This window comes from Engraulis encrasicolus, chromosome 10 (genome assembly GCF_034702125.1).
Source record: "Engraulis encrasicolus isolate BLACKSEA-1 chromosome 10, IST_EnEncr_1.0, whole genome shotgun sequence".
Classification (NCBI taxonomy): domain Eukaryota; kingdom Metazoa; phylum Chordata; class Actinopteri; order Clupeiformes; family Engraulidae; genus Engraulis; species Engraulis encrasicolus.
The window spans coordinates 40556643-40576627 of NC_085866.1; the positions used below are offsets into that span (position 1 = coordinate 40556643).

A 19985-nucleotide genomic window follows, 5' to 3' on the forward strand; every position below is an offset into this window, starting at 1 on the left:
GCTTACATTCTATATGCACCGACACCCTATTGGCCACGACATATGAACAAAGCCAGTTGGTTTAGCTCTGTTGTTGCATACCAGTACTTTCCATTACTGCTGAACACTCTCTGCTAGCTTGCAGACATTTTTGAAAACCTGCCTAATTCAGAGAAATGCATTTTTCAAATATTTCAAATTCTGCAGTGCACAGACATGACGTTTTTTTTGAGGATCAGACGTCTAATGGCTAATGCCCAGAAATGAGTAGTAATTGGTAATGAATATACTGAAATGAATATGCTTCTTAGATAATACACACACACAGACACACACAAAAATCCATGCAATAGTGGTGTTAGTTGTGGTTGCACCATCCTGACATGTGCTACTACTAAACCTGACATTGTAGTAGCACATGTCAGGATGGTGCAACCACAACTAACGCCACTATTGTATGGATTATTTTTTTTGTATGTGTGTATTATCTAAGAAGCATATTCATTTCAGTATATTCATTACCAATTACTACTCATTTCTGGGCATTAGCTGTGATTGTACCACTTGACGTCTGAGCCTAAAAAAAAAACGTTGACCCACATGTGTCTGTGCACTGCAGGATTTGAAATATTTGTCGGCAATGTCGCACACACGCACACACACACACACACACACTTCTGTATGTACGGACACACACACACACACACACACACACACACACACACACACACACACACACACACACACACACACACACACACTCAAAGGACACAACCACACACTTGCTCATTATAACAACCACACAGAGACGCAGGCATTTCCTTCTCCGAAGAGCTCCACATGTTTGTTTTCCCCACACTATGACAGTCTGTTGTGAGTGATGTTGTTTTGGTCATCATTAACAATCTGTGTGTCTTTTTTGTGTTTGTGTGTGCGCGTGTGTGTCTGTGTGCATGTGCGTGTGTGTCTTGCACCTCCACAGCTGACGCCCAGCGAGGAGGCTTTCCTCAGGAACTATGCCGGCGTGGTCCACAGTCAGATGAGCCAGTTACCACAGCACCCCATAGACCAGGGTAAGACACCCACCTCCTCTCTCGTTTCCATTCAGCCAAGGGCAAAGAAAGAAAGTAAACACAAAACTTTTAGCACATAAGTAGAATAGAGTGTATGTGCCTCTCCCATCACGTGAATGGTGCACAGTCATATTAGCCAGCTACCACAGCACCCCCTACAGCAGGGTAAAACGCCTGCCTCTTCCTTATCTTGTGCATCCTTTACTCTCTCTTTCCTAAGCTAACATCATTTACAATTTCTCATGGGGGGCGGGGCGGGGCTTAGTTCTCATTTGGGGTATTAATCTATTTTAATTTTCAATACAAGCGAGGCGTTTGCAGACTTGTGGGGCCTGTACTAAGAAGCTGGTTCAGGAGTAAGCCAGTTTAAGTTAAGAGCTAAATCACCTAATAGAGGAGCCTGGAGTCCTTGGGGTTTTTGTTTAAGAAAATGAGGACTCCAGGCTCTTCTATTAGATGATTTACGTCTTAACTTAACCTGGTTTCCTCCTGAACCCTCTTCTTAGTATAGGCCCATGGTGTGGTCAAGGAGGGGCGTTATGAGGCTCGTGATGGGGTAAAGGGGGCCTCAATCCTATTCATTGAGTTAGCTCACCTCATAGTAAATGTTTATGCACAAAATGTGAAGTTTAACTGAGGCACTATGAGAACATGGCACACAGTCAGATTAGCCACCTTCCACAGCATCCCCTAGACCAGGGTAAGACGCCTGATTTTCCCTTGACTTCCATTTCATTTCCTCCTCTGAAATAAGACATTTGTTTGTATTCAATCTTTGGGAAAATGGAGCTCAACCAAAGACAAAGTTTTAGCCACCTTGCGCCTCCATAGCATTGCTTTACAATCCTATTCACCGACTTTATGCAACTCATAATGAGAGTAAAGCAATGACAGACCTTCTTTTATCACAGGGATAGAGTTTATGTGCCAATCACATAAATTCGCTAAGCATCACTTATGGTTAACTGACACTCTGCATATTTGGCAGCTACCTCAGCATGCTATATAGACCCGGTTACGAAACCCGTGTATGCATCATTTCCTTTCTTCCTGCAGATCATTTTTTTGATTCAGTCAAGGGAGTTTGCCTCATAATAAGAGTTAATGCATAAAGTGTAACATTTAACTGGTCATTTGTATTTCCTAATCTCTTTGAGATCTCATAAAGGTTAAGTGCAGCATTGTCATGATTTTTGTGTATTTTTGTTGTATCGGTACACAATACCTAATGCCACATCAGGCGGCTTTTCTTCATGTCAGTACACACATTGACCACAAGGGGGCAGCATTTTCATATAAATCTGTTTGCCACCAAGCAGCCCGGCCAAGAGGAAGATGGCAGCAGAGCAGCTGGGATTAAACCCCTTTGATATGGCCAATCTTATCAGCTACCGCCCAGGCTAACTCTCCAGTCATATTTAGCAGCAGGGTTCAAGAGTCCCCATCAAAATCATCCCAGATGGCCTTCGTATGATCACTCCCTATTCTCTCCGCACATTATGTACACTTGAGATGGAATATAAAAATAGCAAATGTGTGACACGCTGGGCTTGTATTCTTCATGTACATACTGTAGACGACGTGCTGACAAACCCTAATTCACCTTTTCATGCTTCCCGTCTGATAACCAAGTGCTGGTGTGTTGCTTGACTCATGTGCTTGTAGAGTGCTCTTTAATACAGGATGTCTGTGAACTTCAGTGTTATCTCGTAGTCAACATAGAAAACCAATGTGACTGCCACCCTCGGGTTCACCTTTTATGCTTCCTGCCTGATAGCGTAGTGGTGCTGTAGGGTTGGGCGCGGCCCACTGACTCATGTGTTTCTACTCTGCTTATTAATACAGGGTGCGTGGTGGGGAGGCAGGAGAAAACACACACACACACACACACACACACACACACACACACACACACACACACACACACACACACACACACACACATTATATTATGGGCACGTTGAGGGCCAAGATGTGTGCATTGCAGTTTAGTTGCGAGTCAAATTTAGCCCCACTTTACGGCCATGAAATATGCATGAACGCTTGGCTTCTTCGTGAGAGGCATCTTGAAGACTCTCCCTCTTCCTCTCTCTCCTCTCTCTCTCTCCTCTCTCTCTCTCTCTCTCTCTCTCTCTCTCTCTCTCTCTCTCTCTCTCTCTCTCTCTCTCTCTCTCTCTCTGCACTCTCTTCTTTTTTCATCCTTCTTCTACTTTTTTCTTATTTTTTTTCTATCTACCCCAGTGGAATCTTCATCAATAATGCACGAGCAGGTTGTTTACGGTGGGGTTTAAAGCTGCATTTCTAATCGTTATAAGGGGGACTGCATGTAGATTTGTAGGCACTGCTGCCTGCACGCACGCACACACACACACACACACACACACACACACACACACACACACACACACACACACACACACACACACACACACACATTGATGAGGGTCCTTTTCAATAGAACTATAGTTATCTGTGCATCTTCCAGATTGACCGTGTTCGTGTAGGTCCGGCTTCCATCATCATCATTTCACTCTATAATTGTAATCAAATTTGGTTATAAAACCAGGTACGCAATCGCAAGCCCAATTGGAAAGCAATTGTTCGTGTTGGCATGTCTTCGATCCGCTTTTCATGAAGATGGCTTTTCTGGAAGCCTGTATCTGTGCTGTGCTATGACACACATACACAGGGAATGGGTATGGGTAGAGTCTTTATCTTATTAAAAACCCAACCTGTGAATCCGTTGCCTGGTTCTTTATAGCTTATTGGAGCTTATTGAACCCCCTGCAGCCAGGAGTGGAAGGCAATGCTTCCCCAGGGTCCTAAGACCTTCTTCCTAGTACCTTTGGGCTATTGGAGCAAAGGATATTTTACTGCATGTGTTACCTTCGGCAACAGAGTTAATCATGGCATGTTAAATGTCACCCTTTCATTTGTTTTTTTGTTTTTCTTTGGTCTGAACAAGGGACGTATACTGTATTTTTTTACAGCAAATAATCTGTCTCGTAATGCCATACAATTGTTGTCCATCAATGACTTGCCGACATTGGGATATCAGAGGGCTAATATGTTATCTGAGGATATGGTAGCTTCAGTAACTTTTTGTTTTTTGCTCCTGTGCCTAGCTCTGGATTGGGAATGGGATCCATTTGATCTCAGAGGCTCTCTGAGATGAAGTGCCATTATGGATCATAAATATAGCCATTACAGCTGATTAAGATCATTAAAGGGACACTGTGTGAGATTTTTAGTTGTTTATTCCCAGAATCCATGCTGCCCATTCACTAATGTTACCTTTTTCATGAATACTTACCACCACCATCAAATTGTAAGTATTCATTATGACTGGAAAAAATAAAATTTTCATACATGAAAAGGGGGATCTTCTCCATGGTCCGCCATTTTGAATTTCCAAAAATAGTTATTTTTAGCTGCAAAAATGACTCTACTTGGACCATACCAGAAAATATTTGTTTATTACGTAGTAAACTTTCATGTAAAGATCAAATTTGGCAATAGGCAACCCAGTTTCAATGAGCAGCATAGTTGCAGTACCTTTTTTGACCATTTCCTGCACAGTGTCCCTTTAAAATACTGTAGCCTAGTTATTTTGACAATTTTTGTATCTCTATTTGTTATAATAAAGTTTCCCATTCTTAATAAACCTTAGATAAAATGGAAAAGAAAGGCTGGCCTCATTAAGCACACCTGTGACCAGAGGGAGAGTCAGTGGGTTTCCCCTGCTCCCCTTGCACAAGCAGCGACCCCCTTTCACAAAATGGCCGAGGACGGCTCTGATGATGATGAAGAAGAGATAAGGGGGAAAGATGAGAAGAGAGGAGAGAAGAGAAGCGCCGAGCAGGCAGGCAGGCTGGCAGGAAGGTCTCTGGGGGTGCTATCCCCGGGGACACCCCTTCCACGCCGTATTGTCTGCCCCGCCGAGTCGCATTGATCCAAGGCCTGTAACGTGAGGAGTCATTGTTCTCCCGAGGCAGGCAGCGGTGCTGATGAAAAGCCTTGGCCTAGACTCGCCTTGGCTTGGCTTGGATGCTTCTCCTCTTTTTCCTTCTTAACTGGTCACCTGTAGGGGAGCCAAGTCGTCAGTCGTGGTCTCTTGTGGAAATAGAAAAGGGATTTGGTAATGTGTACATAAGAGTTGGCCACCACCTTATTTCCCATGGAAAGCAATGGTCTCACATTGCCCAGCCTTGCCTTTTTCTCCGCTTACCTGCCTTTTCTTGCCTTCAATTCAGTTCTGTGTCAGCTAGGCACCCAAGTTAATAGCTTGCCTTGGCTGCCTTTCCTTCTCTGTTCACTTGTAGGGAAGCAGAGTGATCTGTCATGGTCTCTAGCTAAGCTTATGGAGATAGAAAAGGGGGTGGCCAATAATGATGTGTGATGGGGTACAGATAGGAGTTGCTCATTTAACTCTGCTGTAGAGAAAGAACCCGAGTTAATAGCACAGGTAGCCAAGGTATTCACAGGTACCCAAGTTAATAAGCTTGTCTTGCCTGCCTTTTCTTCCCTCTTCACCTCTGTATGGAAGCGCAGTCTTGACTTATCCGGAAAGGCTTATGGAAATGGAAAAAGGGTTTGGCCTAAGTTATACGATAAGTGTGCACATAGGAGCTGGCCAACACCTTATCTCAGATGTGAAAGGCACTCTGCTTTTGAATAACTACCTGGAGCTCACAGTCACTGCAATAGCTATTCGCAAGAACCCAACTTAATAGCTTGCCTTCACTGTCTGTTCGCCTGCAGGGAGGCACTGTCTTATTTCATGGTCTCTAGCAAGAGAATGATAATAAAAATGCAGTTAAAGGCATCAGTATTTCTACAGTGGCATTCAAAATGTCTCATGTTGGATGTTTACTTGGCTTTATTGAATAAGTACCTGGAGCTATCTGTAGACACTGCTGTCGCTATTTACAGGCAACCCCCCCCAGACACTTGTATGGGCTGTGATTGTGCGAAAACAAAACTTTACAGCTATTCAGCACTCTGCCCCACTTCCATTCAGCACTCTGTCCATATTCATTCATTCACTCCCTTGCTCATTCATTTTTTTTCCCCTCTTTTTTTTCTTCTTTCCTCAGGGGGTGGGGGGTGGGAGACATGGGCGATTGAGCCTCAGTGTCTGTCATGCAAGTGTATCAAATGTTCCCCGGAGTAAATGGAAGTGGCATCAGGGCGGTTAATGAGGGCACGGTGAAGGAGCGAGCGCCCGGTTCATCCGAGGTGGGGAGAGGAGGGGAGGGGGGCTCCAGAGAGGGGGGACAGTGGAGTGTTTGTCGCACAGAGAGAGGATGAAATGGGACGGGTGGATCAGGGTTTGGGGTGGTGGTGGTGGTGGGGGTGTTGGTGGGGGTGGTGGAGGAGGAGGAACATTGGCACACAGAGGGGGCCCTCGTAGTTGGACGATCTTTTCAGGCCTGTATGATGCTTTTGTTGCCCTACCAAACTGTCAACAAACCGGCCTGTGTGTGTTTGTGCGCGCGTGTGCACATAGGGCTTTGTCGCATGGTTGTAGCATCCAATGCACTGTGGTTGTCATGGTTGTAGCACTATGTTGCAACATGTCCTATTTGTGTGAGGGGTGGGGACGATGGGGATGAGGGAGATGTTGATGTAGATGTAGACAAAAAAAACCGTCTCTGTATGTGCGCGTGTGCACACAGGGTTTTGTCACATGTTTGTAGTAGCATCCATCCAATGCACTGTGTTGCACCATGTCCTGTTTGTGTGAGGGGTGGATGAGGGTGGGATGTTCATGTGCAGAGAGTAGATGGTTTTAAAAAAAAGAAACCGCTCTCTTTTTTGTCGAGGGATAAGATCATTTTTTGGAAGCGGTTCTCTTTCGCTTGATCGCAGCTGAGCAAATGGGCCAGGAGTCATTTGCATTCCCGATCATTTTAATTGGCATATTTGCATACACACAAATTATGAATCCTTTTAATCCCTATTCTAATTTATTCTGTTGCCTTGAAGTTGAAGAGGGGTTTTTTTTTGGGGCGGGGGGGGTAGCAGTGCCTGAGAGAGTGCTGTAGTTTTGGAGGAGGAAGAGAGGAGAAGTGGAGCAGGGTGGATATGAACTAGGGTTCCTTTTTCGTGCTGAATCAAAAATTAATGGGGTGCTACACTGCACTGCGCTGCACTGGGAGGGAAAATAACAAAATAGATATGGCATCATGCTTTGCACCTCGGCTGGTTAAAGTTTGGCCACAGATTAATTGTGTGTGTGTGGGGGGGGGGGGTGACCTCTCTGCATGCTGGGCCACTGCAAAAGATCGAAAGGTCTTAACCACAGGACTTGGAGTTGAGGAAGAGACGACACTGACAAGTCAGTTTAAAAACTGTCCGTCTGGAGGAGGATGTGCTGCCTCAGCATGGGCATGGTGTGCACTGTTGTAGTTGGAGGCTGTGAGAGTTTGACTAATCACCACACTGGTGTTTACTGTCCCTGCTGTGTCAACTGCGGTTGGGGGGGAATCAAAACCTTAAAAAGAGAGAGGGTGCGTTAGAGCAGAGTTTCCCAATATGGGGCCCAGGCACTCAATCTCAGTCTGTGCTCTCTCGGGTAGAGGGTGCAGGGCATGGCTTGTCTTAGACACAGGTAAGGGGAGCTTTGAGAAAAAGGGGGGGGGGGTGTTGGGAAGCACTGAGTTAGAGGGTGATGACATCTGTGGGAGCAGAGTTGTTTGGCTGGTTTGGGACACACTGACAAAGCCAGCGCTGAACCCAATACAGGCCGAAACTAGATCCTACATTATATTCAGTCCCTACTGTGGGCCCACCAGGGAGAGAAGGTGGGAGAGAGGCAGAGAGGCAGAGAGGCAGAGAGAGAGAGAGAGAGAGAGAGAGAGAGAGAGAGAGACAGAGAGAGAGAGAAAGAGAGGGAGAGAGAGAGAGAGTGAGAGAGAGAGAAGGAGAGAGAGAGAGAGAGAGAGAGAGAGAGAGAGAGAGAGAGAGAGAGAGACCAACTGCTGAGTACAGCACGGCAGGCCAGGCAGTTGCCATGGATACGCTGAGAGTGCCCGGAGAAGCGAAGCGCCTTAGTGCGGCTCCCTGTGGACCGACCACGGTGGCGCCATGCAACGCGTGGGGACGGAGGGGGAGGAGGAGAGGGCTTAGGCTTCATTAGGTGGCCACCAGGCAAGCCAGGGTGTTAATTGGGCTGAGAAGGATGGCGGTGGTGTGTGAGGGAGACATAGCGGTGGTTTCGCTAATGCCGGCATAGAATAAAACCGATACATACACACATGCAGTACATAGCCATAGGATAAAATGTGGCTCAGGTCTGTGTAGACATTTCTACTCTTCTTGACTGCTTTGACTTTGAAACAATTTAACAGTGTGACGAGAACAGGTGGAAAACGGGACAGCTCATATTTATTAGATAGTTTTTCTCTTTCTTTTTTCCCTTGCACCTGTGAGAAAGACATGATGGTGACATGCGCGCACATACTCACTCCTACATTCGCGTTTACATTTATGTATATGTAGCCATATGCCAATATAGTTTAGCCGTTGCTTCTCTCCTTGACCATTTGACTCTTAAGCAGAACCATCCATGATATTTTGACAAGACCAGGTGGACAACAGACCAGGGGACCATTCCATCAACGGCGGTTACCCCAAATCCGAGCTCAAGTCTGTAAACTGCGCTATTTTTAGACAGAGATCCGTTCCATCAGCCTTGCTAATCTGAAACTCAGCTGAGTTGCCACGGTAATTTATGCTCCAACTCTAACCTGGTAGCTCCCAGGTTAAACACCTGGCTAAATGAATCAGTGTTGCAAAAAAATGAACCTGTAGGAAACAATGTCACAGTGGGCACGTTCCGCTTAATTCCCGCCATCATTTTACGAGATCAAAGCGAACCAGTCACTTGATTTTAATAGTCTATAATGTGATAATGCCAGTAAAAATACAATAGTTACCATTGTCTTTCATTTCGGGGGGATTTCTGATAATCAGCACATTTTTAAAAGCTTTTGTTGTGTCGATTTACTAGTAGGCCTATGATGATATTAAACAATTCCTTCTACCTAGACGAGGACGAGTGGCCCAGTGGACAGGTGCGCTGCTAAATATGTGGTCGCCCCGGGTTCAAGTCTTGTGTGGCGACAGGTTATAGAAATGGAAACTTCAAAACATAATTTTGCCTATTCTCTCCTTTGACGTCGCTTTGTGGCTGCCTTCATTTGCTATCAAGCAATAGGTCTACAGTTAAATGTAGGCCTAGGCCTAGACCTTAAAATTTTACAGCATAAGCAATAAAAACACGTCTTCACAACCACCTGACAGACGCCGACGCTTGAGTTTGCATTGCAATGATTCAACAAATGATCTCTGCCTAACGTTTTACCTAGGCTATGCTTTATTTAATCCTAAAACAAATTCTTCTGAAAGATAAAATTAAAACACCTTAGATGATGCAAGCATTTTATTTTTACGCATAGAAATGGTGAAATTCTAAATTTGGACGAGGTTCTCCCATTGATGGTTGAGTTGAGATCTGTCATTGCGCATAGTGGGGATTGAACGCGGGCCTCTCATTTAGAATGCGGTTGCGATACCGCTCACCTACAGATGCTCGCATCACGCGGCTGATAAAGACTTGATTTGACAAGGCATGCTCCAGTGTACAACATGATCACATTTTCGACAATCGTTGATATGGACTTCCCCTGTACACCGTGCACGAGCGCAACGCCAGCTTTGATGAGCGCGGCTGAAGTGAAACTAGCCAAGGCGCAGCTGATCTTCAGTGGTGGAACGGTGTCCAGGATTTTTTGTTTGTTTGTTTTTCTTCCATTTACTGTTGACGTGCAAGCCATGTTCAATTTCACTGTCAGTCCCAGAAGCACAGATGGCTTTAGCGAAGGTACACAGAGACACACACCCACACACAGAGACAGATACACACACACACCTTTTGATTTGGAGACAGAAAACAATAGGGACACACCCCTGGCATTGTAACACGCTGACTCCTCTGCATGCAGTATCATCTCTCTTGCTCTCCGCCTCCTCCTCTTCCTCTTCCTCTTCCTCTTCGCATATCAGACATCAGCCGTGGTGGAATCAAGCCTCTTTGTGTTGTTCTCTTCTCATAATCCCCATGCGGCAGCATAATCCGGCCCTGGAACATGGAACTCGACGCGAGCACAAAGAGGGGTCTCGCCGCGCGGTCATATTGCTCCACAGAGGACACAAACAAGCCTGATAATGTTTCAGTTGATGCAGACAGACATACAGGCTAACAGGGAGCATTTTTTCTTTTTTTTTAATTTTTTTTTTTGTTTTATCTGTTTTTTTCCAAGCACTTAAGAGTAGGGTAGACGAAACATTAGCGTTAGTCAAAACAATAATATAAGTAATTTTGACTAGTGCATTCTAAAGCTATTTTGAAATGTCAACAATGTTTTTAGTTGTTTTGGATGTTGAAATGAATATATTGTTGGCTAAAAGGTCATGGAGGAGAGTAAGTAGTAGGTAGTAGTAGGTACAGCTGACCTTATCCCCAGGCATGGAGAGAAAACACTGGGATTTCTGTCTCTCTCTCTTCTCTTTTTCGGGAGCTAAAGAGCACTTGTCATGTTCTGACGGTCACATGCACCTGCTCCAAAGTGGAAGCGAAATGTCCTTGCCCACACCCCTCACCCCCTTCCCTCCCAGTCTCCCCTGGCTGTCCTGCTTAGACAGTGTCTTTGCCACCACCGTTTCTCTTTCAAGTCCCTCATTCCCCTCCTGCTCAGACTGTGTCCTTAACTGCTGCGAGCGATTCCCCTAAGAGCACCAGTGTTGCTCTTGCATGCTGTCACTCCAGGTGTCCCTGCTTTCCCTGCCTCGTGGCAGGTGATGGGTCCCTTTTGGGGACCAAAAGAACGATTCAATCCAGGAGAACAGATTGTCTGACTTGTGATTTTTATCATACCTCTTTTCTTTTTTTTTACTGACAAATAATGTTCTGGCTTGACCTCTTTTTTCCTTTCAAAAATACAAGGAAGGATATCCTGGTGTCAGGCAAATGGAACAGTAGTGTAGTTTTACAGTACCTGCCTTACTGTAGAAAAACAGGATATTCTTCTATTTTGCACTTCAGGTCATTGTCAGCGTTTTTCGCTTAGCAAAGGAACACTGGTTTTAAAAGCTATGCCTGGTATGAAAACATACCACCGTAATGGATATTACAGCTTAGATGTTTTTATACCCTGTGGAATTAGTACATATTCCCATAATAATTACAGATGGATTAGTGATGGTGACCATATCCATATTGCTCCGGCACAGTTTCCCCAGTGAGAGAGAGGGAGGGATCAGAAGGCAGCTCAGTGAAAGAGAAGAGAAGAGTCATTGCTAGGTTATGTTGCTTGAGCTAGCCAGCATCTGCTTGTTCGCAGGCGTCCACACAGGCCAAAGCAGCCTTCTGGCTACTGATGCAATCTGATTTCACTCTTGTTGCCGGGCAACAAGCTCTAAAGTGGGCCTGACGTCCATAGCACATCGGCAGGCGGTCTTGCAGGAGAGTGTGTGTACACGTATATGCATGCGTGTGTGTGTGTGTGTGTGTGTGAGCCGTGGGGGAGAGAGTCGTCACACCACGGCACGCCTCGCGTCCCCGGAAGGTCGGGACTCTGTTCTATCGTTAAGGAAGCCGGCTCCATGAAACAAAGGGCAACGAGGGGTGTGAGACGCCTGAGCAACAGACCACCCCTTATTATGAACACCACACGCACAGACAAAGAAACACACACACACACACACACACACACACACACACACACGGCTAGTTATGCAACCGTGCGGGTCCTCCTCATTATGCAACCCTGTGATGATGATCTTAGATCAAAGAGATGTAGATCCACCAGATCATGCCTGGGCTCCATAGCACAGGCATCATGATGGTATGGAGGAGGAGGAGGAGGAGGAGGAGGAGGAGGAGGATGACGATGGTAGGTAAGTTATGATGATGTGTATGAAGGGACCTGTATGTAAGCTGTTAGGCTCTATTCGGCTCTTAGCAATGTTGTTGATGCACTTTCTCTAAGTCACGTGAATACCATATCACACTCCATGTCCCTCCATCCCTCCCTCTCTCTCTCTCTCTCTCTCTCTCTCTCTCTCTCTCTCTCTCTCTCTCTCTCTCTCTCTCTCTCTCTCTCTCTCTCTCTCTCTCTCTCTCTCTCTCTCTGTCTCTCTCTCTCCTTCCTCAACTCTCCTGCTGCTTAAACCTTGAAAAGCATTCAATAATTCATTCAGCACCAGACAGCTAGAGACGCGTAGAGGAGGGAGAGAGGAGAGGGATCCAGCTCCATGTTAACAGTGAAGCCCTGACAAAAGTCTTATCATCCAAACACGACGAGTACCTGAGAATACCTGGCTCAAGGCTGACACAGAAACGGGGGGGAAACAGAGATTGAGTCAGAGGAGAACATGACATGTTGGAGCTTGTAAACAGAGAGACTGTTAGTAGAGTAAAGATCGACTTTTTTCTTTTTACACTGTAAAAAAATGCAGCGTCAAAGCCGATTCAACATACTCTTTGGTGTATTTAGGGCTAGAGTTCTGTCTTAGTGTTGAATTAACACTGCATTTTTACTGTGCGTTTCTGTCTTTCTGTTAATGGCGCATCTCTAGGCTCTGTGGAACCTCTGTTATAATGCATACAACGCACAGTCATGATCGTAACACACACACGTGGTTGATAAGCAGACCTTTTGACTTGGCCCATCTCGTGTTCACTGATGTTTTTGATATGATGGTTCATAAAAAGGGCTTGCAGTAGAATGTTGCTTTCTTTTCTATCCATTGTATGGTCTGTGCTATTACAAATGCAGCTTATTTTTATCCTTGTTATTGACCTTTATGTTATTGTGTTTGCCGGCATGGGGCATTTCCTTCAGTCATGCTTTAAAAGAGGTCACTGTTTTTATTGATCTACTGAGATAATCCTTCTCCAGTCTTATTGGACGGCAGTTGTGCATTAAAAACATCGCCTTATTCATTCAGACCATCACTAAGATTATGACAAACAAAGAGGGCTCTGATGGCGGGGTAGAATAGCTCTCTCTCTGTCTGTCTGTCTGCCTCTCTCTCTCTCTCTCTCTCTCTCTCTCTCTCTCTCTCTCTCTCTCTCTCTCTCTCTCTCTCTCTCTCTCTCTCTCTCTCTCTCTCTCTCTCTCTCTCTCTCTCTCCCTCTTCCCCTCCCTCCCTCTTCTCCTCCTTATACCGTCTCCTTACCCTCCCTCTTCCTCCTCTCCTCTGTCTTTTTTTTCTCTTCCTCCCCCTCCACTCCTGCCTTCCTCCCTCTCACCTTGAGTGCCCGGTTTCAGAGGACACATCCGCTGTCCTAGGCTGCTGGCACAGGCTCAGGTGCTGTGCTGTGCTGTGCTGTGCTGTGCTGTGCTGTGCTGTGCTGTGCTGTGCTGTGCTGTGCTGTGGGTGCTGACAAACTGACTCATTGTGGTTAGCAATCACTGCTGTTGGCCCTGAAGGGACAGGGCTGGCTGTTGGTGCCTCAAATGGAGGTTGAATTATGCTGCCACTAGGGATGGGTGCTGCTGGCCTGGCTATCGTGCCCGCAAGTCTCTTCAGTCTGGCCAGGCAAACCATCCATATCATTTCTCTGCGGGAAGATGCCTGATTGGGTGTGTCTAGCTGGTGTTCATGAAATGCCTCCGTATACTGGATGAAACTTCATTTAGACCACCCATTACTTCACTCACCTGCCAACTGAACTGGTGCGTCATTGCTTTAAACACGCCCCATGGAGCTGTTGGAAATGCTCAAAATGAATGGTTTCTCTTTTTGAAGGACATTTGAAATGTTGTAGATGGATTGGCTGGCCAGACTTAAGTCTCAAAGTAACTGGCAGTTGCGATAGCCAGGCTAGGCTGCTTCTGGTGTGGATGGTGCTATGAATGTAAGTAGTTTTCCAGAAGTTTTATTGCCATCCAAAAAAACAATATAACACTATATTAAATGGCGACCGGGGATGACTTTGCACTTTACGCCCTCGTCCGTCCCCCCAACCCTCACACATCCACCCACCTCTGGAATCCAAATTTCATCCATGGCTGCTGCTGTCTGGTGGGGGTTGAATTATGCCGGCACCAGGGAGAGAAGGGACAGGGGTAGTGGGAGGGGGGGAGCTGGCACCTGGGTACTGCTGCAGCAAGGGCTGGGTGGTAAGGATGGTAGTGCTGGGGGCTGGTGATGGTAGTGTAGTGTGTTCGTGGTAGTGAAATGGGTGTGTAGTGTGTTCATTTCGTTTCTCCTGAAGGGGCTCATGGAGAGCAGTGGTGATGCATGATAACGACCCCTGACTGGAGCATTGTGCCGTAAGAGGAAAGGGAGAGGCAGGTAGCGTTCGTGCGTTCGTTCGTGCGTGCGTGGCAGCCATAATGGCCTTGAGACGAGCTTTGTTTTCATGTCCGTCCGGCTGGTGAACTCGGACATAAAGAATTCAAGTGTGGTGCTGCAGTGCCAGTATACATCATGCATGCACGTCTTCCAGTGTGAAGATGATAAGAAAGAGGGTGGGGAAAAGAGAGAGCGAGAACCTGTCTCAGAGAGGGGGAAAGCGGTAGGCTGAGAGATTTAGAATCGATGAATGAATGAGAGAGAAAGAGGGAGAGAAGGCAGGGGGGATGAGGGAGACATTGAGAGACCTAAGCGTTGCCTAGGTGAGTGAGAGAGACTTGTTTTCCTGAGCCCGTACTCTCTCGGGTGACTGCTGCCTTCGGCAACTCCCCAGCTTGACAACCTGTCACCACGGGGCTGAGCGTGTATTTTTGGCAGCACGCGCCTGCTGAGGGAGGAAGAGAGCACAGACAGGCAGACAGACAGCATCACTCGCATCACTGTGACAGGCTGCCTGCTTGCTTTGAGATGGAGAGAGAGAGAGCGCGAGAGTGTGGGCGTGGGCTCTCTGTGTGGCAGACAGCGGGATTATACGCCTGTGTTAATCCTGTGCCCAGCAGAGTAGCGGAAGGTAGGGGTGTGGTGGTGGGCATGGATTGCGTATGGGGCAGTAAGGTAGTGGGAGGGCGGGGTATCAGATTGGGTCTGCCCGTCTGGCAGCACCCTCCCTCCGTAAAGGTGGATTGAGACCACATGAAAGGATGCACCCTACCATACCCTCCCTCCCCAACACACACCACCTATACCACCACCACTACCTCACCGCTTAATACCTTACACACACACACACACACACACACACACACACACACACACACACACACACACACACACACACAGGTTGCGGGAACCTACTGTGCAAAAATCCTAATTATGGCCCCTGTTTGATGTGCAGGGTACAGCTCCGTTCTGCAGTGCAGGGGAACCTTTTAACCCCCCCCTCCCCTCCCCTCCCTCCCTCTATACCTCCTCCCCATACCTCAACACCATCCTGCTCTAAAAGGGCAGCTCCACACCTCCACTCCGCCGTCTCTGCATCCCTCGCTCCCTCCTCTGCTCTCCTCCCTCCATTTTATCTCTGCCTCCACCTCCACACCTCCCGCCCCTACTCTCTCTGATTCCCTCACGCCCTCCTCTGCACTCCTCCCTCCATCTCTCTCTCTCCACTCCTCCTCCACCAAGTCTCTGAGTCCCTCACTCTCTCCTTCCCATCCTCCCCTCCCTCCCCTTCTGACCCTCGGCACCGTTCCTCCAAGTAGTGTCTTAGTCCCTCATTTCCTCCTCTGCACTCCTCCCTTCATTCCTTCACCTCGTCTCCAAGTCCCACGCTCCCCCTCTCCATCCTCCCCTTCCTTCTACTCCTCCATCTAGTCTGTCCCTCAATCCCTCCACACCTCCCCCATTTCAGTCCTGCCTTCCCTACACTCCTTCACCTAGTCTCTGAGTCCCACACTCCTTCCTCTCTCTCTCTCTCTCTCTCTCACTCACTCACTCACTCACTCACTCACTCACTCACTCACTCACTCACTCACTCACTCACTCACTCACTCACTCACTCACTCACACACACACACACACACACACACACACACACACCTTCTCTCTCTCTCTCTTCTCTCTCTCTCTTCTCTCTCTCTCTCTCTCTCTCTCTCTCTCTCTCTCTCTCTCTCCATTCACACCCCCTCCTCCCTGTTCTCTTCTCCTCCCACTGCCCCGATCTGATGGATGTATAATATGGTCTGTGGCCTACTTTCATCTCTAGCTGCTAATCAAGCCGAGCACTAGCAACACATAATGAGGTGCGCCCAGCCCTCTCTCTCCTGCAGGGACGGAGGAGAGCTAACACTCACCTTTCTCTTCCTCTTTTTCCCTCTCTCTTTTCCTTTTTTCCCTCTTCCTGTCTGCCTCTCTATCTTTGTCTCCCTCTCACACTCCTTTTCTTTCTCTCATTTTCTCTATCTGTTTTTATATCTCTTTCTCAATCTTCAATTTCTTTCTGTATTTCTTTTCCTGAGCGCATAAGTCAAATATATCTGTGAAGATGTCAGCAAGTGGTTTGGCTACAAAAAATAAAAATAAAAGCCAAGACATGTTTGAGCAGCAGTGCCTCCCACTCGGCGGGTTATTTTTACTGTCACTTGCTCGACAACAGCAATTACTGGCCTCTGTCACATCACATAGGCTAATGGACAAACGCTCCGTTGTCTTGTGTGTTTTTTTTTTGTTTGTTTTTTTAATCCCACTCCTCCGTCTCGCATATGATGTGCTCACCGAGACAGACTTGTCATTTAATTTAACTCATCTCGCCTCGTCTCCTCTTTTGACTCGCCGCGTGGGAGTCTTGAGATTGCTTTACAGATTACTAATGGCTATATTTAGACAAAAGAAAATTGCACAGACGTCAAAACAAGAGTCAGGCCTTGTCAATTGCACAAAAGGTGCATTTAGTAAAATATACATTACACGCAAACGTACCTGCAGAAGGCTAACCGAGCAGGGTTTTGGTTGTTGGTACTCTGCGATTCGGAATTAGGTAAGGCGGTCATGTGCTTCAGGGGAGAGATGTATTCCTAAGTTAATAAGACAAGGGCACATCTATTTTGAGCGCAATTACAGCGCCCTGCATGGGTGTTTAAACATTATTGACCCTGCTTTACTCAGCATTGCAGACCTCGCCGGAGACGTTAATTGGTAAATATTGTTCGTCTTGACCCGGAGTGGCCCGTTGCTGCTGTTGTTTGTTGGCGGTGTGTGCTCGCTTGTGCTTGTTGTTGTTGTTGTCGTCGTTAGCCTATTTGCCTTTAGTTTTATTTCCATTAACCTGTTATTCATTAGGAGGTTAGAGAGCCTGCTGCGGCCATAGAAGGCGCCGTCTTGACAAGATGTGTGTGCTTGTTTGTTTTTTGGTCAGTTTGTGTGGGTGTTGGTTGGTGGGTGTGAGTGCTGGCGTGTGTGTATGTGTGCGGATGGGTGGGCGTGCCGTGGGCGTGTTTTGGCTTCCTTGTTTGTGTTTGTGTGTCTGTCGGGGGCAGACGACAGGGGCGTGTGTGTGTGCGTGCGCGCGTGTGTGTGTTGTTTTCCTGATCCCGGGCTGCATTGGTAATCTGGGATTTGAATTGATTAGCTCCCCTCTGCCATCAGTATCCGGCAACAGACCCGACTGAACTCACAAGAATATCTCTCTCTCTCTCTCTCTCTCTCTCTCTCTCTCTCTCTCTCTCTCTCTCTCTCTCTCTCTCTCTCTCTCTCTCTCTCTGTCTCTCTCTGTCTCTCTCTGTCTCTCTCTGTCTCTCACACCACAGTTACTCACTCATGGAACTGTACCACCATCATCATCTATCTCCTTATATGAGTACTGCACCACCCCACCCTGAAAACAAGCACTGCTGGAAACTGTGCACCTGCTTGTACGCACGTACACTCACATGGGTATACATACATACAGTATATTAGATACACACACGCGCGTGCAAAGACCATGGAGCCGCACCGTCTCTATCATCATCTATCTCCTGATGAGCACCCTGTCCTACTGAGAAAATGCACACCTGCACACAAAGGTTATACTTGTACACACACACACACTCTCTCACACACACACACACACACACACACACACACACACACACACACACACACACACACACACACACACACACACACATATGTATACATACACATACCCATACACACGTATGTTTTTTGAGGTCATAGTGGCTGTCCTTTAGGTTTGTGTGACCCAGTAATATGAGTGATGGTAAAGTAATGTGCTGATGCTCACGGCGGTTGGCTGGTGGCTACGGCATTGGCTCCTGTCCCCTGATTGGTCCGCTGGCTGCTACAGTCGGGTCGTTATATTCAGCACGGGCAAATCATCCATCTCAGATGTCAGCGGGGTCAAAGGGGACATTTGAGCACTCTAGGATCGGCGAGGAATCAGATGCACTATGAAGAGAGGCCTTTTGACTAACCCTGCAATGTTTAATATCGGAAAGAGAAATGTAATATCGACGTATGGAAATGCTATATGTTTACAACTACACATAGACTAAAATCTGTACAAAGCTGCACTCGCTTCAAGGCAAGTCATTGTGCAGCAGTAGGCAGGTGGTTGATCATTCTGAATAGAATAGAGTGCAATTGCTGTATTTTATATTGACAAACATCATTGTGTTTTATATTGACAAGCACCATCGAGAAATGGTATATGTTTAAAACTATTCATTGAATAAACTCTATCCAAAGTAAAAAGGCGAATGTAGGGCTGCACGATTATGGAAAAAATCATAATCACGATTATTTTTATCAAAATTGCGATTTCGATTATAATCACGATTACCCCCCCCCCCATTCCAGAGTAGCCCATCAAAAAATAAAGCCAAATTAAACAAAAAATCTGTTTCTTAAAATTTCAGTAAAGTTATGTAGTGAATATGATAAAATATGCCATAGGCCTACAGTGGCAAGATCTTATTGGCTCCTCAACAGGCCAACTGAGTGGCATCACACTGTATTTTCCCAAATCACTTGCAAAAACACAAGTAGGGCCTATTTCAGGAAGTGGGGGTAATCACTGTGTTTGATTTGTAATATGACATTGGCAGGGCAGGGTGAGTGAAGACCAGAACATGTGTGTACCTAGGCCACCAAGAAGCTGTGGTCTGCAAGATGGCATGTCTACACTCACAAAGCAAGGCAGCATAACCAACTTGATAAGCTTAACGTTTGTGCTGTCTATTGTATAACTCCCAGCTAATTTCAATTCTGGACTGGAGGTAGTGCACCTGTGAGTAGGAGAGTTAGTTTGTGTTAGCATGCTAACTAGCGATTTTTTTAGACCAGAATTAAAGCTATTTCTCTTGGTTTTCAATAATCACAAACAGTTGCTGGTCAAAGCACATAGTTTCAAAACACCTTCAGAGACTCCAGCATCATGCAATGGCTGGTTTAATGCTTGAATTCCTCATATATATCCACCATTAGGATGAAACAACTCCCCTCCACTGCCCAGCAGTGAGCGCACTCACTGACACGGAGATTTCCGTCTCCGACTCACAGCCAGCCTGCCAAAATGCTGCCGCCCGCCCCTCTCAGTACTGTCTGCTTATTGGTTCACAGACTTATCCTCCACCCAGAGACAGTTGTCAACAATATTACTATTGGCTGAAATGTCTTTGTGCTGAGAACGTGCGAGCAGTGCACAAGTATGCAGGTGCGCGCAGCTTAGATGGAACACTGAATTTCCTCCCATAAAATCGCGATTTTCATGTTTTATGATCGTGGCGGCCAAAATCGCGATTTTGATTAAAATTCGATTAATTGTGCAGCCCTAGGCGAATGCATTTGCGTTAAGGTTGGAAAGTAATTGTGTAGCAGTAGATTGGTTGTTGATCTTACTGTACTTCCTTGGAAGGGGATTTCCAAGCTGGTTTAATGATTAAAACCATAAAAGGCCAAACATCAAACCTTTCTGCACCGTCCGTTTGATGAGACAGTTGGAAGACC

At 46.5% G+C, this 19985-nt stretch overlaps 1 protein-coding gene across 4 annotated transcripts in view; it reads left to right on the forward strand.

Annotated features, from left to right (window-relative positions):
* ctnnbip1 (catenin, beta interacting protein 1) overlaps positions 1-19985 on the forward strand; it is a 46812-nt gene that overhangs the window by 22488 nt on the left and 4339 nt on the right. For all 4 annotated transcript variants that reach the window (XM_063208867.1, XM_063208868.1, XM_063208866.1 and 1 more), the window contains one exon: positions 962-1052. In XM_063208867.1, the coding sequence (XP_063064937.1) occupies positions 962-1052 (91 nt within the window). The remainder of the gene's footprint in view (positions 1-961; positions 1053-19985) is intronic.